Raw genomic sequence first — 20,704 nt, 5'->3', positions numbered from 1 at the left:
CAAAAGAAGACTAAGACCTCGATTCTTTGAGGCTGTAAATTGAAGAGTATGTAGACCTTGATTTGAGATAGGAGATTTGGTAAAGTGAGGGGAAAATTGGGAAAGCTCGGCAGTGGAACGTACCCCAGCAGGGCAGGCACCACCACGACACCGGGAGCTCCAGAGAAGCAGCATCTCCAAGTTCTCCATCACACCAAAAAAGGTGTTTGGCCAGTACAGAAGCAGCAGGATGGCTGGAGAGTGCCTTGCATTGACCAAAAGGTCCCTAACAAATAGGATGTTCCTTCCCTATCCATATGGTGGAAGTCACCTTGAGTGCCTATGGGAAGCACTCAGGCTTTTTTCCTTAGCCATTCCTCTCCTCTTCTATTTCCCAGCTGGGCTTTGTAACTAAGGGGACAAATTTTCACCATTCCTGTGACATATATTAAGTAAAGGGCACCTATCCTATGCTTTAGAGAAACTCCTACGAAAGATCCTTGCCTACAGTAAAAAGTAAAGCTTGTATCAAGAAATGTAAAGGAAACTGAAAAAGTAAGGACATCATACAGATAATCCCTGGCTGATGAGGAAAACTGTGTATGAAATAACCATTGTAGATTAGGTATTAAGACATTTGAGTGACTTTTCTGCATTTTATTTGAATAATTAATATTGACTGAGGCAAAAGCTGGGGTTTTGCTTTCACATTCCTGATCCAGAAAGGTAAATCTGCCAAAACCATGCTACTTCTGCTGGAAGGAAGGCTCCTTAAGAAGGTGGGAGCAGTTGTGCAAGGTAAGAATTGGCAGTGGCTTACCTGAGGCATCTTGACTGACTACAGACAGGTCTGAGACACCCTTCTGGGGACATGTGTCCCATCACCTGTCAGAAGACATTTTCCCTTGTGTGTTAATGTGAGCGGGACCATGGCAGCGTAGATACAAATGTTCTCCAGAGTGAGGAATTTGGTAGGATTCCAAAAAATACTACGCACCAAGAAAGAGAACTCCCAAGAAGCAGACTTCATGTGGCTTCTGGCATTACAGTGACTTTGCTGCTTTGGCACCAGAAGAAAATAATTGGCTGTCTAAAATATTTTTGTTCACAACTGAGAAACAGCTCCTGTCTGCAAACCAGTACAATACAGACACAAACATCTTCCATTTAAAATTTACATGCATTTATAAACATTTTACATAGCAGAGTCAAACAAGACAAAATAACTTAGAGTAAGGGGAAGAAATCAGTGCTCATTGTCTGCCCTATCAAACTGATTTACGTGAGGGTTTTGTATTCAGAAAGATCACAATGATCTTTGTAGCCAGGCTGTAACAGTGCTACAGCACAGCCAAGAGCACGTCACCACCAGTAAAATCACCAGGTGAGAACGCAAATGTCACTTGGGGTTCAGCTATTTGGAGGGAGCGCAAGTATGTTTTAGACTGTTCTGGGATGAGTATTAACATCCTTCGCCAGTACTTGGCAATCCCGGAGGAAACACAGTGAGCTAGATCCATCCACATGTAAGGCCTCATGTATCCATTCAAGATGTTTATTCCCCCAGACCACCCTTTTCCATCTTTTTTGCCCCTGAAGTTCGGAAGGACATAGGCTGTGAAGGATTATCATTGAAAGAAGACACAAATTGTAGGAAGGCTGAGATGGGGAAGTTCCTAAGGTCTTACTTCTTGTAGGTAACTTCCCCTGGATACAGCGTCTACAAGACATAGATATATACCACTGCCAAATCCCATTTCCAATACAGGCTGCCAGAATTTCCCAAGACAACTGTAGGGTCTAAAGTTCAACCATCCTCTTCCTCTTCATGCAGTCCTCTGATGGGGATTTATGCATCATGGGTACAAAACCTGGTTGCACATTTCTACACTAAAACCCAACCTGACACTTGATGAAAGATGATCAGTTAAAAAAACTTTTTTTCTTGGAAAAGCATTTGAGATGCATAGAACTGATTTACCCTTTGTTCTGTTCAAAAGACCTAATGCTGACCTAACACTAGGCTTTAGAACCATTGCTACAATTTTAAAGCAGCTGTAGATAGAACTGGAATATTTGCTTGATGAAGATAAAGCTCCCGTTGCTGTGTGAAAGAGCGGAGTGCTCATGAAAGAGGAGCTCTACTCCATACTACCAAAAAAAAAAAAAAAAAAAAAAAAAAAGCACTAGACAAAACTGGAAATCTTTCACAGATCTTTCCCCCCTGTATCTTTTAACATTAAATGTCAATAAAATAAAATTCATCTAGCATTTCCAGTTTTTGGTTCCAAGTAACAATAATAGAATTATTATGCTTAAAATATTTTTTTCATAAATAACAGAGGAAGGGAAATCAATGTGCTAAAAGTGGCCTTTTGCCTACTTAACATGCATTTACAGTTTAAATCCTGCCCTTTTAAGTTTTCCTTACTTAACTACACACAGCCAGATTTTCATTATGTCCTGCTCTCTATCTTTTTTCCAGACACTGCTAATTGAATATGGAAATAGCTTAAAGAAGGTCATTGATCTTTTTGACACATTACTGAAAAATCAAGGCTTTGTTACAGCATCAAGCTATAATTATGAATGCACAAGATAAATAACAGCCAGATATCCAGATGCTGAAATGCTACACCCCAACCTGAGAGGATTGCTACCTCTCAACTTTCATCGGGCACAAGAGGAAGAAAGGAGACACGCCCATGACAAGTGCAGTAAAGAGGTAACTCACGCGCAGTGCTTAATGCCCCCCAGCTCAGGTTTCAGGGTTTACCTCTGGAAGTCACAGTCAAATTATGCAAATCACAGTTTCAAGTGCTGAGGAAGCACTGACGCAGCACCACGCTGAAGAGCATCACCCACAGACCAACTCCCTGCTCACCCAGCCTTCTTAGCGCAGAACACTGTCCCGCCAGTCCCAGAGCCCGCCCGCTGCTCCAATTCTCTCAACAGACTGCGGAACTGTGGCGTTTCTGCTGAGTTTGAGCTTCACACTGTTCACAATTAGGTCCATAATGAGTGTAAATGTAGACAGTGAACCTGAACAGATTGTTGCAAGTGAAAGAAGGCAGAACCATTGCACCTACTGTTTGCTTTGTTTGCAACTAAACCATTGCAACAGGATAGAAGCATGTTTAGTACTGACTAATCTAATGGGATGTTTTGATAAAGCTCCATGACCGTAAGCACCTCCTTGAAGGACATGACTTGATGCACACTGAACTTAGCAGGGGCTTGTCTTTACTTCAGCGTAAGAAAGTCCAGGTGGCAGATGACTGCCACGATCTGCAATTTATGCTATTTATGCAACTTTCAGCATAATCACACAATCATTAAACTGTCAGTCTAGAAATGAGCCAAAAATGATGCAAACTCTGTTATTTAGATAATGTACATTAAACCAAAGAGCTAGTCATCAATGTGAATTCTGAAAATTCCGAATTCCCAGAAATGGCACCGATCATTCTGCTTTTACCTGGGAACTTGCCTTCCAACTTCGTGCCAACCTTTCTTCTATATGCAGTCCAGCCATATATGGACGGAATGCTAAAGAAGTCCACGTAACTTTCACAAGCTCGAATGTACTTCGTGCACTTCTTATTTACTATAGTCAGGGCTGCCCAGCTAGGAGAAAAAATGCCAAACCAAGCACCAGATCCAAAATTAGCATTTTATTCAGAACGTTGGGGTCAGAGGTGTATCATTCATATTCTGGTACACAATACAGAGGCAAAGCTGTTCTCAGAAGTCTCTCCAGTTTGAAAGCTCCTTCCCCCTTCCCTCCCCGCCCCCAAAACATACTGTATATTTACTCGTGCCACCAGTATCAGGCCAACTCCCCTCCCCCCCTTTTTTTTGGTACAAATTATGTAAAACTTTTGTGCTAAGAACTTTTCTCCCTCCCCAAACAAAAAAAATAATAAAAATAAAAATAAAAAAAATACTGAGTACTCTAACTACAGTTCAACAATTGAATCAATGTCACTTGTTTGCAACCTGTTTTGTAAATACTTTATCCATAACAAAAGATATAAACATGCAAAAACCTGAATCCATAGTCCAAATAATACATACACGTGTTCTGAAGTTTCTGCACTTCTCCACAGACTATGCCAATAAAACATTATGTACACATACCATTTTTTACAGTGAAGTGGGAAAAAAATACTAGAAATTAAAAAAGAAGAAAAAAAGTGTACATGGATTAAGACCAAAATGTGTCTAACATTCTAGCATAAGAAAAAAAAAAATCAATTCTGCTACAAACTGGTGATATGAAAACTCCCTTTATTTGCAACCAGCTGCATAAGTTTTAGAATTTTAGTGAAAAAAATCCCCTAACATCTAAAACTAGAAGTAATGTACATTTTTCCACCTCATGGTCTTCTCTCCCAGATAATAAAATTGTTCCACGAGGATTTTTTTTTGTTTATTTTTAATTTCCTTATTTTAATAAAAGCAATGTGATGTAACAAAAGCATGTTGAAGCATATTGTGTTTCACCTTACTCCTCCCCACCCCAACATATTTCGTCTCTTTAATGCATAATTTCATAAATCAGTACCATTAAAGCCTTAAACATAAAACTAATTCCGATCTGAAAAAGGTACAAAAAGGCACATAAAATCCCAGTGCTTCTGTACTGTAAAATTCAAGTGTAACTGAGCTCACTATTTTTCTCCAAACAGCATTGGATCACTGATATTCCACGGAGCCCAAATTGGTTTGCAGCCTAAGCCAAAGCCTTCAGCAAGCACTTGTGCTAGTAGACTACAAAGTTAAAGCCTAGCTTCTGTATGCTTTTGGGGAATATCAGTTGAAATGTTTGTACTTGTCCAAAACCAAAGTTCACGTTGAAGTTCAGTCATCACCTCCACCGTACATATCGGCAAGTTTCTTGAAACGTGGGCCCCAGTCATTTAGGTAGTCATAGTCTTGCTCACCACCACTACTTGAGGAGTTAAGAGAGCTCAAGGATCCAGCAGTGGAGCCGCTTCCTTCATAGTCAAAGACTAAGAGGGAGTCGTATGGTGGGGCTGTAGGGTCATTGTCAGCTGCTTTAAGTCCCTGCAAGAAGGAGAGGGAGGGGAAAAAAGATAGTTCTGTATCTGAAAGAAAGACAAAACTGGAATATCACAGTGCAGTTATCTATTAATCACCACTTGAGAAAACCAAGTTCTTCTGCGTTTCAATTCAAAACGAGATTTGTATTTATGTAACTCCGGCAAGAACTTATTTCACAGTAAGACATACCCACAAATGCCTCTTAGAACGGTCACATTTCCAGCATTACAGCACTGGACATTTTGAATGTACTTGCAAACAGAGCTCTAACAAAACCTCAAGAGAACAGCACGGCACGAGGACCGATGCTAATAAATACACAGTTTCAGAGCCACACAGCTCACAACTTGCGGCATGAGCAATATGGGACTGGTTAAACAGACAGATGGGGCAGGAGCAATAGGCATTGTTTGCAAAGATTCACTTTAACAGCCGTCTCACGTGGCCATTAACATATCCACTGACATCGCTGCCCTGCAGTCCATCTGCATGTGCCAAAACCCATATTCAGTTAGTCCTGTAAAATTCATGTACCTCTCTCTGTAGGCTGCTAGTGAGAAAAAGATACAATATGTTGGCTTAAGTCTTATGTGCCTTGCTATAACCACCCATAAGATTCCACTTGCTCTTCAGAAAAACACACACAATGACATCAAAGCTAAATACAAGATTATAACCATTTTGTTTCTTCATTTCAAAGGATCCAAGTTAAGAACACACCACTTGAAAATGTTGTGTTTCTCCAGCAATTTTAAATTTCTGCCCTCTAGAGCTGAATAATCCATGCTAAAACCAACACAAATTGAAAGTAAGGAGAGAACCACATTTCTTCCAGAGAAAAGTCTCTTCTCTCCTTGTTTTCTCACACAGGTCCAAACCTAAAGAGTAAGTTAAATTTTAGAATACAAGACAATTGCTCTGTGCTTAACCTGGGAAGATTTACAAGTTGAATATAAGAGGCTGAAGCCTGAAGTTAAAAAGCCCTCTTGTGCTTTGGATTTTTCAACTTTGCGGGATTAGCAATGCTTTTTCAAGAGCTTCCACATCGAATAGGATCTACTTTGGCAGCCACTGACAAGGGATAATATATCTTCCAGAATTCTATAAGGCTGAGCTAAGATTCTAAATTGCTCACTAATAATTTTAACCAGTGCTATTTGTGCTGATTTTATTTTTAATGTTTATTTATTTAAAGAATGGCTTTATTATACTGCCAATTATTTGGAGAATTGAGTGTGCTTCCTTCAAATTATTTAACATATTCTGTTTTTTTACTCTCTATTGTGTTAAGTCTAAAAGTGACACAATGCAAACAGATGTCAATTTTTCTTCTAGAAATACGTATATAGCTAAACTCACGAATTAAAGCATATGGTATTGATAAGGTAGAAGAGAATCATGGGTCTTTACTACCTATCTAAAATGATCAATGTGTGCAAACTGTACTTACCAAACCAATGATCTCTAATCAAGAACACATTTTGGACTTAAATGATTGTTTTGTGTAGTACAACATCATCAAGCAGGTTATTAATAGCCTGCATTAAAAGTGCAATTTTGAATTATCTGATAAGAATAATTGGTGATGCTTGTTATCTTTCTCTTTGCCATTTTCCATCCTGATGACCATAATAAGCACAAAAGATCTGAGATTCCAAAAAGACAACAGCAAGTGTTACAAGACTTCCCTTATCCAGCTTCAAAGCTAGAAATTGTTCTAAGGCTTTCTCTCAATTTCTGCTGCTGAAGCAGAAATATAACTTGAGTTCTTGGCCAGTAACTGGCCTTACAGTATTCATATCTTCCCTTAAGCCTGCTTGGGGTGACAGACACCCATGCTTTTTGAACAGAGGTGAGAAGGAAGGAGAATAAATACCACTTGAGCTTAAGGAGTGCTGAGGTATGAATCCCAGGTAACAGGATGTAAAAGTCATCTAGAAAGCCAGCCTGGGGAAGAAATGCTATTTCCCTGCAACTCTGCCTAGTAACAGCCAGCAAAACATGGGATACTAATTTATTAAAAATCAGTGAACAAAACATTTTCCTACATCACTGCAGAAATTCTGATACTCTGATACCTATCAGCTTCCCACAGCAAGGTGGCAGGCAGCCTCTTTCTATCTTTTTTTTCCAAAGGGGAAGTTTTATTTTTTTCAATTTGCTGCTGGTATCATGATAACATTTAAAAAGAAAACTGGTTTTGAGCTACTGACTTACAAGATAGCATCTCACTAACAAATTCACTGTTACAAAGGTTGTGCTTACTGTGTAATCCATTTCATTCAGAGAACATGGCTACGGGCCATGTTATGAAGGTATTGATTCAACTGCACAGCCCAAGTTACACTGACATTTGCACCTACCTTCCGGTTAAAAATTCCTCAGCTTCACAGTATAATGACTGAACTTAGTCTCTTAACTCCTCAAATGACAACCAAGTGTTCTGCTCTATTTGTGTGGCAAGTTACATACTAAAATGACCAAGAAATACTAGAATTTTTTCACTTTCCCTCTGCTAAGCATATCCTCTGAATCTACCAAGTGCACTGCTCCACTTTGCTGTTGGGTTCTACAACATGTCTGAAGCTGGAGTTACTGGATGTCGACTTTGGCAGTGAAATTGGCTAACGAAGCTCCCTTTGGTTTCAGTATTGCTACCTTTTCTGATTATTATGTCATCCCTTTCAGCGCGTGGTATCACAGCCTGCTACTGCCACACATGAAAAGGCAACAAGTGGCTGCCAAGAAATGTTTCCCCTGATCTTGCTGCCACGGTATTGTCAACTGCTTCTGAAGAGATCTCTCAAGTTTTTCCCAGATGTGTGCAAGAATATCAGAAGGGTTGTTATGAGTTATTTGGTTTACAGTTTCCTGATCTGAAAACTGAATGTTTTTACTAGACAGAGAACCTTATTCAATAACAGAATTGCTGGGGCATACAGACCAGGTGATCCTGCTGGGAGTTAGTGAACTAAGTCATATTTCCTTGCATTTGCTGTACCACCGATGTACGACAAGCAGTCATAGAAGAGCCATCGCAACACAAAGGCCAGCTTGAGACCCAGGACAGACTGAGTAGCAATTTCACTTTTTTCCTCTTCCTTTTTTATGTATATTGTGGCAACTCAGGAGGAGATAAGGGGCAGAAAAAGAGAAAATACAGTGCCTTGACTGGCACTGTACTGGCGAGTAGCTGATACCCCAGGAGGCTGCGCTGCCATTCAGCGAGACCTGGACAGGCTGGGGAGTTGGGCGGAGAGGAACCTCATGAAACTCCACAAAGGCAAGTGTGAGGTCCTGCACCTGGGGAGGAACAACCCCACGCACCAGTACAGGCTGGGGGTCACCTGCTGAGAGGCAGCTCTGGGAGAAGGACCTGTGAGTCCTGGTGGACAGCAAGCTGGCCATGAGCCAGCAGTGTGCCCTGGTGGCCAAGAAGGTCAATGGTATCCTGGGGGGCATCAGGAGGAGTGTGGCCAGCAGGTGGAGGGAGGTTGTCCTCCCCCTCTGCTCTGCCCTGGTGAGGCTGCATCTGGAGTGCTGTGTCCGGTGCTGGGCTCCCCAGTTCAGGAAAGAAAAGGAACTACTGGAGAGTGCCCAGTGGAGGGCTATGAAGATGATTAGGAGACTGGAGCATCTCCCTTATGAGGAAAGGCTGAGAGAGCTGGGGCTGTTTAGCCTGGAGAAGGCTGAGAGAAGATCTCATCGAAGTCTACAAGTATCTCAAAGGGCAAATGTCAGGAGGATGGGGCCAGGCTCTTTTCAGTGGTGCCCAGCGAGAGGACATGGGGCAATGGGAAGAAACTGAAACATAAGATGTTCCACCCTGAATATGAGGAAGAAGTTCTTTACTTTGAGGGTGACAAAGCACTGCAACAGGCTGCCCAGGGAAATTGTGGAGTCTCCTTCTCTGGAGATACTCAAAACCCGCCTGGACAGGACTCTGTGCAACCTGCTTTAGCAGGGGGTTGGACTAGATAATCTCCAGAGGTCCCTTTCAACCCTGACCGTTCTCTAATTCTCTGACTGAGGAACAGTGGTAACCTTGTTATACTTTCCTTAGTATGTGCAGCATTCTCAATTGGTCTCCAATTAAGGGAAAGCAAAACCCTCAATCTTGAACTAACATGAAACATTACAAAATCTGATGCTTTTATTTTCATGAATCCTACTATATCAAATTTGGCAGACTTTTGATGAGAAGGAAAGGAAGAACTGAGCCCTATAGGGAAATATAAAAAATTGGTTTAATCTGGAACCAGTTTTTTACTTGACAAGAGAAAACAGAAGGCATCAAGAGACTATTCTGCTTTGAGATGCGCTGTATCAATAACCATTAACTAGGAATGAACTGAGGGTCCTCCATGTCCTCATGGGATGAGACCTTTAGTTTGTAATTTAAATTTAGTTTACCTCAGGCTATGTCCTCTATTGATTAGAAATATATTCTTAGCCACAAACTCTCCACCACAATATAATTTGTTTAAGATTTCCAGGGACAGCATAGGTGGTTCTTGAAAACAGGATTAACTAAGTTACTTCAAACAGGCCTAATTTAGACTGTCTTGCAAATCGTAACTATTCTAAGTGTTAATTATGCTCCACACTCTGCAGTTATGTTTTAAAAGGCTCAAAATGGAAAACAAGGTCTACAGAGGATTCTTAATAACACATGACTTATTTCACTGACTTGTTTGTACACTGAACTGGAAGAAAAGGAGTTTTTTCCCTTCCCCCCTTAAATTAGAGATTCATCTATCCGTTGAAACAGACAAAACAAGAAAGTCCCCGAGGTCATTTAGCTTATGCCTGCAAAACATATTTTGATTGTAACGCACCTCTGGAACCTTCTTATTTTAAAAAGTTCATAGCTCTGTATGTTATTTTAACTTTGTAAGTGTTGTAAAGGTATTTGGAAGTTTTTATCGTACTTGTAACCTGTTTTTCAATTTAGAAGTCATTAGAACATTGCAAAATACTCATATGTGTCTCATTGAGTTAAGTAGATTTAATACAAAGGATGACAGCTAGAAAATAATATACCAGAAAAAACAGTCCTGCCAAAAGGAAAGAAACAAAATGACCCACTAGGTCTTTTTTACTTTCTGTTTCTACGTCTCTGTAATAAAAGAAGAAAAAAACACCCCATGCTTACTTGGCAATGGTAGCTAAATCCTCCAATATCTGAAATCAGTGACCTGTAGTTCTTTTTTTTTTCAAAAGTTTAAGCAATTCAGAGGCTAATCTGAACACTAGCTGTGTGTCTGACGTGCTGGTAAGCATTCAACAGACTAAATTAATCCCTGCACGTGGGCCAGCATCCCAAAGGATCATGCTATTCAGCATCTCTAGAAATAGGGCCAAGTCTTCCAGAAGACCAGACTGATCTCCAAAAGTGTTGCATCTTTTTAAACCAATGGGATAATGCAGACTTTGCTACCAAGGTACTGATAGCTAAAAGACAGCCTTCTTCCTACTCAGCTAGCGACTTGGCTAGTTTTCCAGGAGGTTTGGATTAGGGCTACCCACGGGAAAGTTACACATAATAACGTTGAAGCTGGATGCAGAGGGATATGAGCTTTGCCCTTTCTTACCTTGCTGTGTTGTTTTCACAGCTCAGCATATCTTCTGTATTAACTCCCCTAAGAAATGTCTGGTATGGGTTTTATTCAAGATATTACTTCCATTTACTCCAAAAGTAAAACTGAGAGACCAATTTGTTTGGGTATAATCTTGCCAGGACTGCACGTGGAATTCTCTGAAGAAAGTCAGAAAACCTGCGTGGCCTGAATGTTTACGCTCTGTAGATGCAGATAATTTTGAAATTTAACTCTAATAGTGAGTACTACTGTGAAAGACTGATTATTTTTTTTCACTCAATAGACTTCTTAGAATCACATTTGCCATGGGAAATTTTAACATAAAATATGAATTAAAATGAAACTGTTCTGCAGAAATAAAATCTCCATTTTGCTCAGACTTCTGACAAAACAGACAAGAGCATGAGCAACCTTTGGGTGGCTACCGTATGCTAGAAGGATGGTTAGGTGGAATGCCCCATAATAAAATGATACATTGCTGTGAAATCCTAAGAAAGAAATACCTTATGAAAAAAAGAAGCTAAATATATAATGCTTGAAACACAGAAACTACCTCATACAGTTCCTTTCAATTATAATTAATTTTGAGCTAACTTGCAGACAAGAAAATTGCCAGGTTTTCTATAATTTCATATATATTTCCAAGGTTTATTTTAGAGGCAATGACATTATTGACATTATTTTACTGTGTAAGAATAACTAGGAGTAGCTTTCTCTTTTGGTTGACAGCAAGGGGAAGCATAAAGGGAGATACTGATCTAACACAATAGACAGCAGTAAGAAAATCACTTTATGCTTGTCCATACTGCAATACAAACATATTGGGTTAAATCAAGACAGCATGTACTGGTTCTACAGCTCCACGTGTACACATTGACACTACAATCTTAAAGAGTAATAACCTACTGAAAAACAGTATGGCAAGAACAGCTTGCTAAGTAATGTAAAAACTGTAGAAGGCTGGACAAACTCTGGCCTCTTTCTGGCTTTCCAGAATCACACTGACTGTTTGTCTTGGCTCTGTGAGAGCTTGATAGCTGCTTTGAGGACAAGAAAAATCAGGGTATTGAGGATTACGGGTTCTTCCCAACTGCCTGCTAGGTGGGCAGTGTCTGGTCACAGCTGCATGAGAATAGGATGGGAAACTTTGATTGTTTGGAAGAAGATGAGGAAGCATAAGGAAGTTCCTGTGTGCACCCCTGTCTCCGCTACTTCCAGAAGCTCATTATAATTGTAATATTTAGAAGCACAAGGCACGCAAAAATCCTTTGTTGAGACATCTCTTTCTGATACAGATCTTCCCCGAACCTGAAGCCTCTTAAAATACAATGTCTTATGCATGTTTCCTGCCAGTCATCTCCCATAGATTTTTTAAAAAATTGTATTGCTGTATACCTTAAAAGGAGCAAACTCAATTTTTTGCAGCTTACCAGCACAAAAGACTTTAGTATATTAGCCTGACTGTTCTTTAAAGCAAACAAGAATAAATACGTTTGCACGAACAGTTCTGCAATGCTCTGCAATACTTGTCCAGCTCTAGTTGCCAAGGAAGATACGAGAAAATTAGAGAAAATAATTTACTACTATTCATCTACAGAACATAGTTTAAGTGGTAACTTCTGGGTTAGTACTTGTTTACCTATAATAAGCAAGCACAAGAAACACATTCTATCTTAAGTACCACAAACCCAACGATTTAAGACTGACCAGTGATAGGAATAATGAAAGAAATATTTGTAGGAGCATTTTTTTCAGAACTGTGAGTAACTTGGTATAGTCTGAATCTTACTTACATTTATCTTTATTAAATCGAAGAATCAAAGAGAATGCTAAGACTTTTAAAGCTTTATGACAAGTATTAAACCCACTTACATAACATTTAATTTAGCTGCCCTGCTCACTAATCGTATTTGATGCAATTCTTCTGGTCTTATTGAAGGTACTCAATTTCCACTATTATCAGGATTCAAAGGGTAATGTATGAGAAAAATGAAAATTAATTTCTTCCATTATTAAATTACTGTGAATTCATCAATTAATTTAGGCTAAACTACAATTTTGTTGGTCTATTTATTACTTCGAACCTATAGAATAAACCTGCTTTGAGATAATGTGGTTGCAGCTGATAACATATTATGGATGGAATTAATACAAACATACAGAAGTTAATTGATATATCTTCCCTTTCTGTTTGAATGAGTTAATTAAATTTGTCTGCACTTTAAAAGAACGTATTTACTTCTATCTAGCAAGACAATATTGTCTAAGTAAGTTTTTGAAAGTTATTAAGTTCAAACAGAACAGCTCTTCATGCAGAGTACAATAAAGAAAACATAAATGCTTATCAGATCTTAGGAGGAAACTCTTTTTCTCTCCTTTACCTCATTAATGAAGTCTCCAATGTCCCCAGGATGAGGAGCAGCTGATCTGACTGGATACTGAGGTTCTGCATGGATTGGCCTTTCATCAAGACGTCTGATTCCAACAGGTTTGATGGCATCTGGCTCCACAGTGTCAGGCTGCTGGAGCTGGCTCAAATCATAATCCTGCAAAATATGAAACAAAGACAATACGTTAGCAGAATTTCAAACTATATCAGTCAGGGGGAAAGATGAGGAGGAAAAAAGAGAAAATGCAAAGTATCATTTCACCAGAAGTCCTATTTTTACTACTGTAATGCTTACTGAGAATAAGTCAATAACTTTGTTATTTGCATACCAACAGGACGTTATTTGATTTACACTCCCTGAATCTACCGTTTTGATTCTATTCCATCAGATTTGTAAAGCTTCTCATAAGTTTTCCATTGAGAAGCAAGGATTTGAGTAGTACTATTAAGAGACTAAACACTTTGCCTAGTAATGATGATTTACTCCATAGAGCAAAGATGCCAAATCCAACTCTTATTTTTCTAAGCAAATAAATGCCAGGCATTCTTACTCTGAGAAAAGAGGCAAATGCACTGCTCTGCAGCATTTTATAATACCTTCAAAGAATGAATTTAAGACTCCTTGCTGATTTCATGTGGCTTCTATAATATGAAAGCCAAAGGGGAAAAAATGTCATAAGAAGTACAAAGCTCCTCAGATTTGGCCTTAATTCTAAGCACTTTCTAGAGATTACTTGTGGATCTGTTCATTAAGTACTTGATGCTGCAGTTTCAAACTCTGGCAGGCTGCTGAAGCTAGCATAGCACTATGAATTCTAATAAGCAGTAGGTATGTATATAAAAATTGTAATTAGATGAATGTTTATGCATTTAAGATAGATAGGCCTGAAAACTATTTGCACAGTGTGATGCATTTCAGCATTGGCATTCGCCTCACTCTTGTCATGTCTAGAAGGTAGTCGTGCTCTAGGATGCCTTTGCACAAGGCACTGGTAAAAATGCAGAACAAAGAACTGGGTTTAAAGGCTTAAACTAAAGCCATTAACGAACTGGGGCTCGTGCCAACTCTACTGTATGCCAGATACCCCACTCCACAAATAGTCCAAGCAGTTAAAGAAGCATCCTAAATAAGCTCCTTTATCATCAATCTCTATTTTTCAACAGTGTTGTTTTGGGAAAAATCTTATTTATAATCTCAACTCGCTGGAAGTCATCTGTGCAGACAATTACATTTTCATTTGTTCCTTACTGAGTCCTAAAGGAAGGGATGCAAGCATTTATTTCTGCTGTCATCTAATGGGATGTAGGTCCTTTTTGAGAGTATGACCTACTGTGACCCCAAACCCACACTTTTCACCAGGAAGAGAGGTCTGTTGACAGCAGTGAAGGTAGTCTTTTGGGAGAATTGTAACCAACTATCAAATCCACTACACCTTCTAATTCGTCACTCAGGTCCTCAGCTGACTGCATACAAATATATAGTCAAAAAAGGTGGAACAGCTCCACTGAGATCTGAGAATGCAGTTTCATATGCTTTAATTAGATTACAAGTTCCTTGGGGCTGAGCTGTAACTTCTACCCTTCGGTTCTTCATGTACCAAACAGAATAATAAGCGATCTCCATGAAGCATGAGAAAAGTAAACAGAAGAGAACTTTTTATCCTTTCCCTTTTTATTACATTACATAAATCAAAGCAGTTTAGAGATATACTATCAGAAAATCCTATCAAACAGAGAAGAATGTACTTTTTAGCATTTATAAATATGTAACACGAGTACTTTTCATATCCACCCAAAAGATCAAGGTAGAAAACAGCAACAGGGGGAAATGAAAAATACTAAGTTTTTTAACACTAAGCATTTCATTATGGAGGAATTCAAACACGTATGGTTAAATAACCATGTATTAAAACCAGGAGAGCCTCTCTGGTTATTTCTGTTTTATAAAAGGTAAAACCTTTTTTCAGCCACTCACATAACCATACAATTTTTTTGCTGATTAGAGGTCATACAGAAATGCAACATGAATCAAGTCAGTCTAGCATCTTCACATCTAAGGGCATCCTCTTGTGTGTATGTATACTTTGAGACATCTCCAGGCTCCATAGCTAAAAAGACAGCAAAGACTGCCAGCCACAAGGCAACATCAGAATGTGTTGCTACATGGACTCCCACTTCGGTTTTCTTTTCTAGGGTAATTTATGACGCTGCCATGTAGTCTTCTACCAGAGGAAATTATTTTGCAGGTCTATTAGTGTCTGGACAGGAAGAGAAGATCCATTGTCCTTATTACCACAGACTCTCAAACCTCTTGTATCATTAAAATCAATACTAACTGTACATCAGTCAGGTATGGCAAGTCATCCACCATCTCCCCAAACTGGCTTTGTGCCATACAAACACAGCATCATGCAACGACTCAAGCTGTTTCAACATTCTGTCTAAAGTCAACTCTACCCAATTATTGCAGAGAAGAAGAAAAAATGTTTTCAAGAGCCAGGGCGTAAGCTTTTTAGGGCTCTTGAAATTCCATCTCTTCACTCAATACTGCATTCACAGCTAGAAAAATGGGAAAACTTTTCACGTATTACTAAAGCTCCTGAACAGACTCTTAAAGTTAGTCTCAAGCAGAGTTTGTTAAGATAGTTAAGTGCCTACGTGACAGCTAAATGGAAAACTGGCACATCAGAGAGAGGAAGATATGCTGAGGTAGGTTGGGACAGACAGCTTTGAGCAACATTCTGGGTCACTATTTTTACTCTTAATTTCAGGACCACAAGTCAACAATGTCTTGTCTTTGCTCCAATCTTTTTGCATATAACCTGTTCATAATTACAATCAGCTGAGGGCCTAACGAGGAAGAGGACTAGGCCCTGCATTAGAAATGTACTTGAGCAAAGGCTGTGAACATCTAATTCATATGGTAGCCGATTTGTTGGAGGTATTTATGTTTTTTAGCCTGAACTCTAGCAATTTTAGAACAAATACCTCTTTTTCTTCCTTCAGTTTGGATTTAAACAAATCTAAACAGAGGGCTTGTTTGAGTTTTTTTCCTCAAACTTCTGGACAAGCTTAGATTGTTGATGGAAGGGAGGAATCTAGTATTAGTTTTTCTCTACTGGAAGGTCACTAAAACATGTTAATTTGCTCCCATTCTGCACCTAGCAAAAACTCAGGCCTTTTGAAACCAGAAATTTAGACTAGTCTGATCATCCAAGTCTACAGTCAACAGGGAAACTGAAACCTCCCATTCTACGAAAGGGATCCTAGTGAAACAAGCTGAACCATTCCTTATATTTCCCCTTGTTTACAAAGGGATCTGCTATCACTGGATGAGACTATACTGCTACATTTTAGTTAACTGGCTGAAGAAATGACAACTTTATCAGTAAAATTCTCTTGATATAATGAGCAGCACTTTTGTCTCCTTGGTTAGCATCTCTGGCAAATAGTGATCTATTTGCTCTTGCTGAAACCCCCCTGACAACTGTATTGAAGCAGAAGAACTTAAGGTTTTGATTTGCTTTTGTTTTAAGAAACAAAATAGAATCACAATGTGCTAAAAGGGCATTTTATCAGAAGCTGCATCTTGTGAAACTAAACAATCTCACAAAACCCGTGCAAAACCCCACCAACCCCCTCCCCGCCAAGCTGATTACAAACACTGACCTCATTAGCTATTCACTTAGTTCTAGAGAGCTTTAAGCAAAGAATTACTCCATCACTAGCTCCCACCTCACATTCTGGAAACGTGACATCCCAGAGAGACAGTGCTAAATGTCAAAACCAGCTAGCCAAGCCCTATAAATTAACCACCTTACCAGATGTGCAGGCAGAAGGATCCAAAACCCAGTGAAACACTACTTAAGGAACATTTACACAGTAGTTCGAAGCACAGTCCAAGTAGCTCAACTTGAATAGAAGAAACACCCAGAATAGAAGAAAAGGCCATTTTATATTCCCCAATAATCACTGATTTACAGAGAAACAAGATAATGCAGCCTTTAAAATTTCTTCCCTTTAAACAACTTCCTTTTGTGCAAGGCAGCTATACATTTAACAGCACACGAGCAGTAATTCCTCATACAGCAGTCATCACTTACAGCAGTAGGAGAGATTTTTTTTAAAAAAAAATACCTTGCTTTCTGACTGACAGTTACCAGATTCAACAAACCCTGAAAAAACACCATGAGGGGATAGGCTAGGAAACAGAGTTTCTCAGAAGCTTTTTGTTTTATAAAGCTAACTTTTTTTCCTTCTGGGTTAGCGGTTCTGGTTTTGTTTACATATTAGAAGAGTTACTTAAGTTGTTTGCAAAAACTTAAAGTAAAAATTTTTACAGTACCTGCTTTATAGGAATGCATACTGGAACATTATAAAGAAACTGTGAACAACAGCATGAAACCACAACTTACTAGAACTATAAATTGTTATGCATAGATGGGACTGACTCTTCTCCAAACAGGAAAACTCAGAAAATACTGGAATATATTACATCTAAATTGAGCTTTCTGCTACTAAGTTTTCCCTAACACTAACAGTGATACATCCTAGTACATGCAACCTGACTGACATAGTAGTTAATAATCTATGAAACTGGCTTCTGTGTTGTCTCAGTTTATTTCCTGGCAATTCACGAGACTGTTAATACACTTTCAGGGATGACTTGTTTTTTCACCTTGTACAGAACAAAAGGTTTGGCTACGTATGAATACAGGCCTGGACACATGGCTAATACAAGAACACTACACCTGTTTCTTACTTTCAAAGGTTGCAGCCTCTGCAAAGAAAAATGAAAGTTCAGATCTACCCCCATGCAAGAAATAATCAATTTAATTGTCACCAGATCACTTAATTTGATGGTGAGAACTGCAAGCGTCATTCACTGAACAAAATCAGCTGCAGTGGTCTAAGTGCATGTAAAGCAACATTAGCAGAAGTTTGCATTTCATTCACCCCTTTTACAGGATGATGCCTCAAAGTAACCCCAATGTTATTGCTGGCTTAAGAGAATAGAGCAAACTATGACTTGAAGTACCTATGGATAAAACACATGTTCTGCTTTGCCTTTGTGTTCCAAAGGCAGTTACTGTCTACTCCAATACAGAAATGGGATGGGGAAGCAAGGGAAGAAATATTTTATACGGCTAATGTTCCCATCTGCCAAGGTCTTTTAAAAACAAAGAAAAAGGAAGTGAAAATCAATCCTGCTATAGCTCACCATTCTACCTCTAAAGCCATCAAGCATCACCCTAAAAAACTAAGAGAAATTTGCACATAAAATATTGCCTGAGTTCTGCAAAATTCTCCAACCTGCCCTAAATCTTGTCTGCTGAAATAATGGGACTCCAGAAAAAGCAAAGCACAGAGAACTGACTAGATGTACGCTGCAGGTGGGAGGCTAGTTAAAATGCCTGTGCTAACAGTTGCTTTTTATTTGCCACTCACTTTTTGATTACTTTCTGCCATATTGCTTTTCCCATTTGTTTTTATGCATCTGGAGTATTACAAGTTAATAATTTTTAAGATAACCAAGAAGCTAGCTTATCTTTTTTAATAACAAAAAGGTGAAAGTTAAACTCCAGCTGCTGATAAAACACAGTTACAGGCATAGGTTCTAGATAGGATAAAATAAAACACAAAACAATTTTGTAATGGAATTACGGAAACGTTACTTTTCATATGATGAGATAAAGATTCACCAAGGAATGACAGTAATTCTTCATGGGAGGACTGCATGAGTCACTCATTAAAAAAAATGAAGTTAATGTCTTAGTAAGCAAAACAAACCCGAAAATAACCACCTTCTAATTATAATATTGTATATTTCTAGGGTTATCTTAGCAACAGTTACTTCATTCATTGTCATTAAAATTCCTCAACATAAAACATGTTCCAGTGTGAAAGCAATGCAAAATAAAGGTTAGAAAGTGTGAGTAAATGATATGAATAACACTCACAGATAGGGTGGTGAAAATAAAATATAATCAAATGGATTTATGAAGAAGTTCAACAAGTAGGTAAGGATCACTGTCATGTTTACAACAGAGGTTGTGACAAGACCCAGCACAGAAGAACAATATAATCTTAAAATGTAGGCTTACTGGAAGTTATGACAATAAGGAAAAAACCCAACAAACCAGACAAAAAATCCAAAGGATTACTCAATTTGTTTTTATCAATGACATACAAATGCTGGAACAAAGCTACCTTTTCTACAAAAGAGCAATTTCTGTTTAGAATTTAGATCCTGCACACATAAAAATAAACCATTATGTATTTATTTTTAATGCTGTTATCGCCTTTAAAATAAATGCTACTATTTTCTCTATATATATAAAGATGTAATAAAACATGACAAAAAGCAAGCTACTGACTAACATCTGAGTAGACTTGTAAGAAAAGCTGATGTAGGAAGGAAGACACAGAATCCTTAGGAGGAAAACTACTTGAATAATTGTAAAATCATTGTGTTGGAAACTCTTGTGCTGAAAAGATCTGAGGGCTAGATTAAAATATAGGTTCAAACCAGCTGATCTGCAAGACTTTCAGAGCATACCATCCACATGCTCGAGCAACTTGCTTCAACAGGACAACCTGCATGAGTAAGTACTACTACAGTTCAGAAAATACTAAAGAAATGGGCTCAAAAGAGATGAGAGGATCATCTTGTGCAATGAGATGTATACAAAAGCAATTAAATGGAAAAAAATGTATCACCATTATCAGGCTGACATATGCTGCACGTATCCCAGTCAAGCACCCACGGCCTCAATGTAAATCACACGAATGGCCGGAGATACACGATGAAAATGAATTAGTGATGCTTATGGGCTGTGAGCTGCTATGTGTGTGAACTATGCTGCAGACATGCCCTAAGTGCTTTAACACTCAGCTAACATGAGGTTTCAGTATTTAGAACTGACAATAGTGTTACAAGTGGAGAGCACATTGTGTCAGGGGAGAATATTTGTAATCTGTATCTAAACTTCCCGTCTGCTAAAACACTTGCAAGCTCTAGATCATGCAGTCCATTAATAAAAAAGACAGTCACTACCAGCTTAGTAATTTGCCCCTAAACTAGGCACATTATTTCAGAATATAGAAACTCTAGTATCCCCCACCTCCTACCCCAATTGTTGGGTTAAAGATTCAGGTGCAATTAAAAAAAAACAAACAAAAACAAAAGCGAAAGAAAAAACCCACACACACTTCCCACCTCCCCAAACCAGCAGCCAAACCAGTCCACTGTCTTTGTGGATTGATGCTGACTCAGAGCATCTCACAGCCCAGCTCCTGGTAAGTCAGGTAGCTCAACTGCTAAAACTAGAAAATATTAAACAAAATTCCAAGAAAAATCCCAGACTTTCTATCTGGAATATCTCTACCTCCTCTCCTTCCCTCCTTGTTCCCAACTTCTACTAGTACAGTGATGTTTCCCAATGCCAGGAAAAAATGTTTCTACCTGAATGACAGGAGTACTGTGCAGCTTTCAAAGCCAGTATTCCAGCCCACATTTCTGAGAAACAGAAGTTTGCGTGAAAAAAGTCCAGAACATACCTGGTGTTGACAATGCTCTTCAGTGGGGAGCAGGCTGATTGCAGCCCAAGAACCTCTCTGGCTTAAGGTATTAAAAGCTTTTTTCCTCAACTGCTGTGGAGATCACATG

At 38.9% G+C, this 20,704-nt stretch overlaps 1 protein-coding gene across 2 annotated transcripts in view; it reads right to left on the bottom strand.

Annotated features, from left to right (window-relative positions):
- Positions 1-3,638: 3,638 nt before the first annotated feature.
- CDH2 (cadherin 2) overlaps positions 3,639-20,704 on the bottom strand; it is a 120,130-nt gene continuing 103,064 nt past the window's right edge. For both annotated transcript variants that reach the window (XM_080382011.1, XM_080382012.1), the window contains exons 15-16: positions 13,028-13,192; positions 3,639-5,049 (exon numbers count right to left, since the gene is read on the bottom strand). In XM_080382011.1, the coding sequence (XP_080238137.1) occupies positions 4,843-5,049; positions 13,028-13,192 (372 nt within the window). In that variant the 3' untranslated portion in view covers positions 3,639-4,842. The remainder of the gene's footprint in view (positions 5,050-13,027; positions 13,193-20,704) is intronic.

Source organism: Falco punctatus, assembly GCF_963210335.1.
Source record: "Falco punctatus genome assembly, chromosome: 3".
NCBI lineage: Eukaryota > Metazoa > Chordata > Aves > Falconiformes > Falconidae > Falco > Falco punctatus.
Note: the sequence above shows the minus strand (reverse complement) of the source record. Positions and strands in the feature narration are given on the sequence as shown.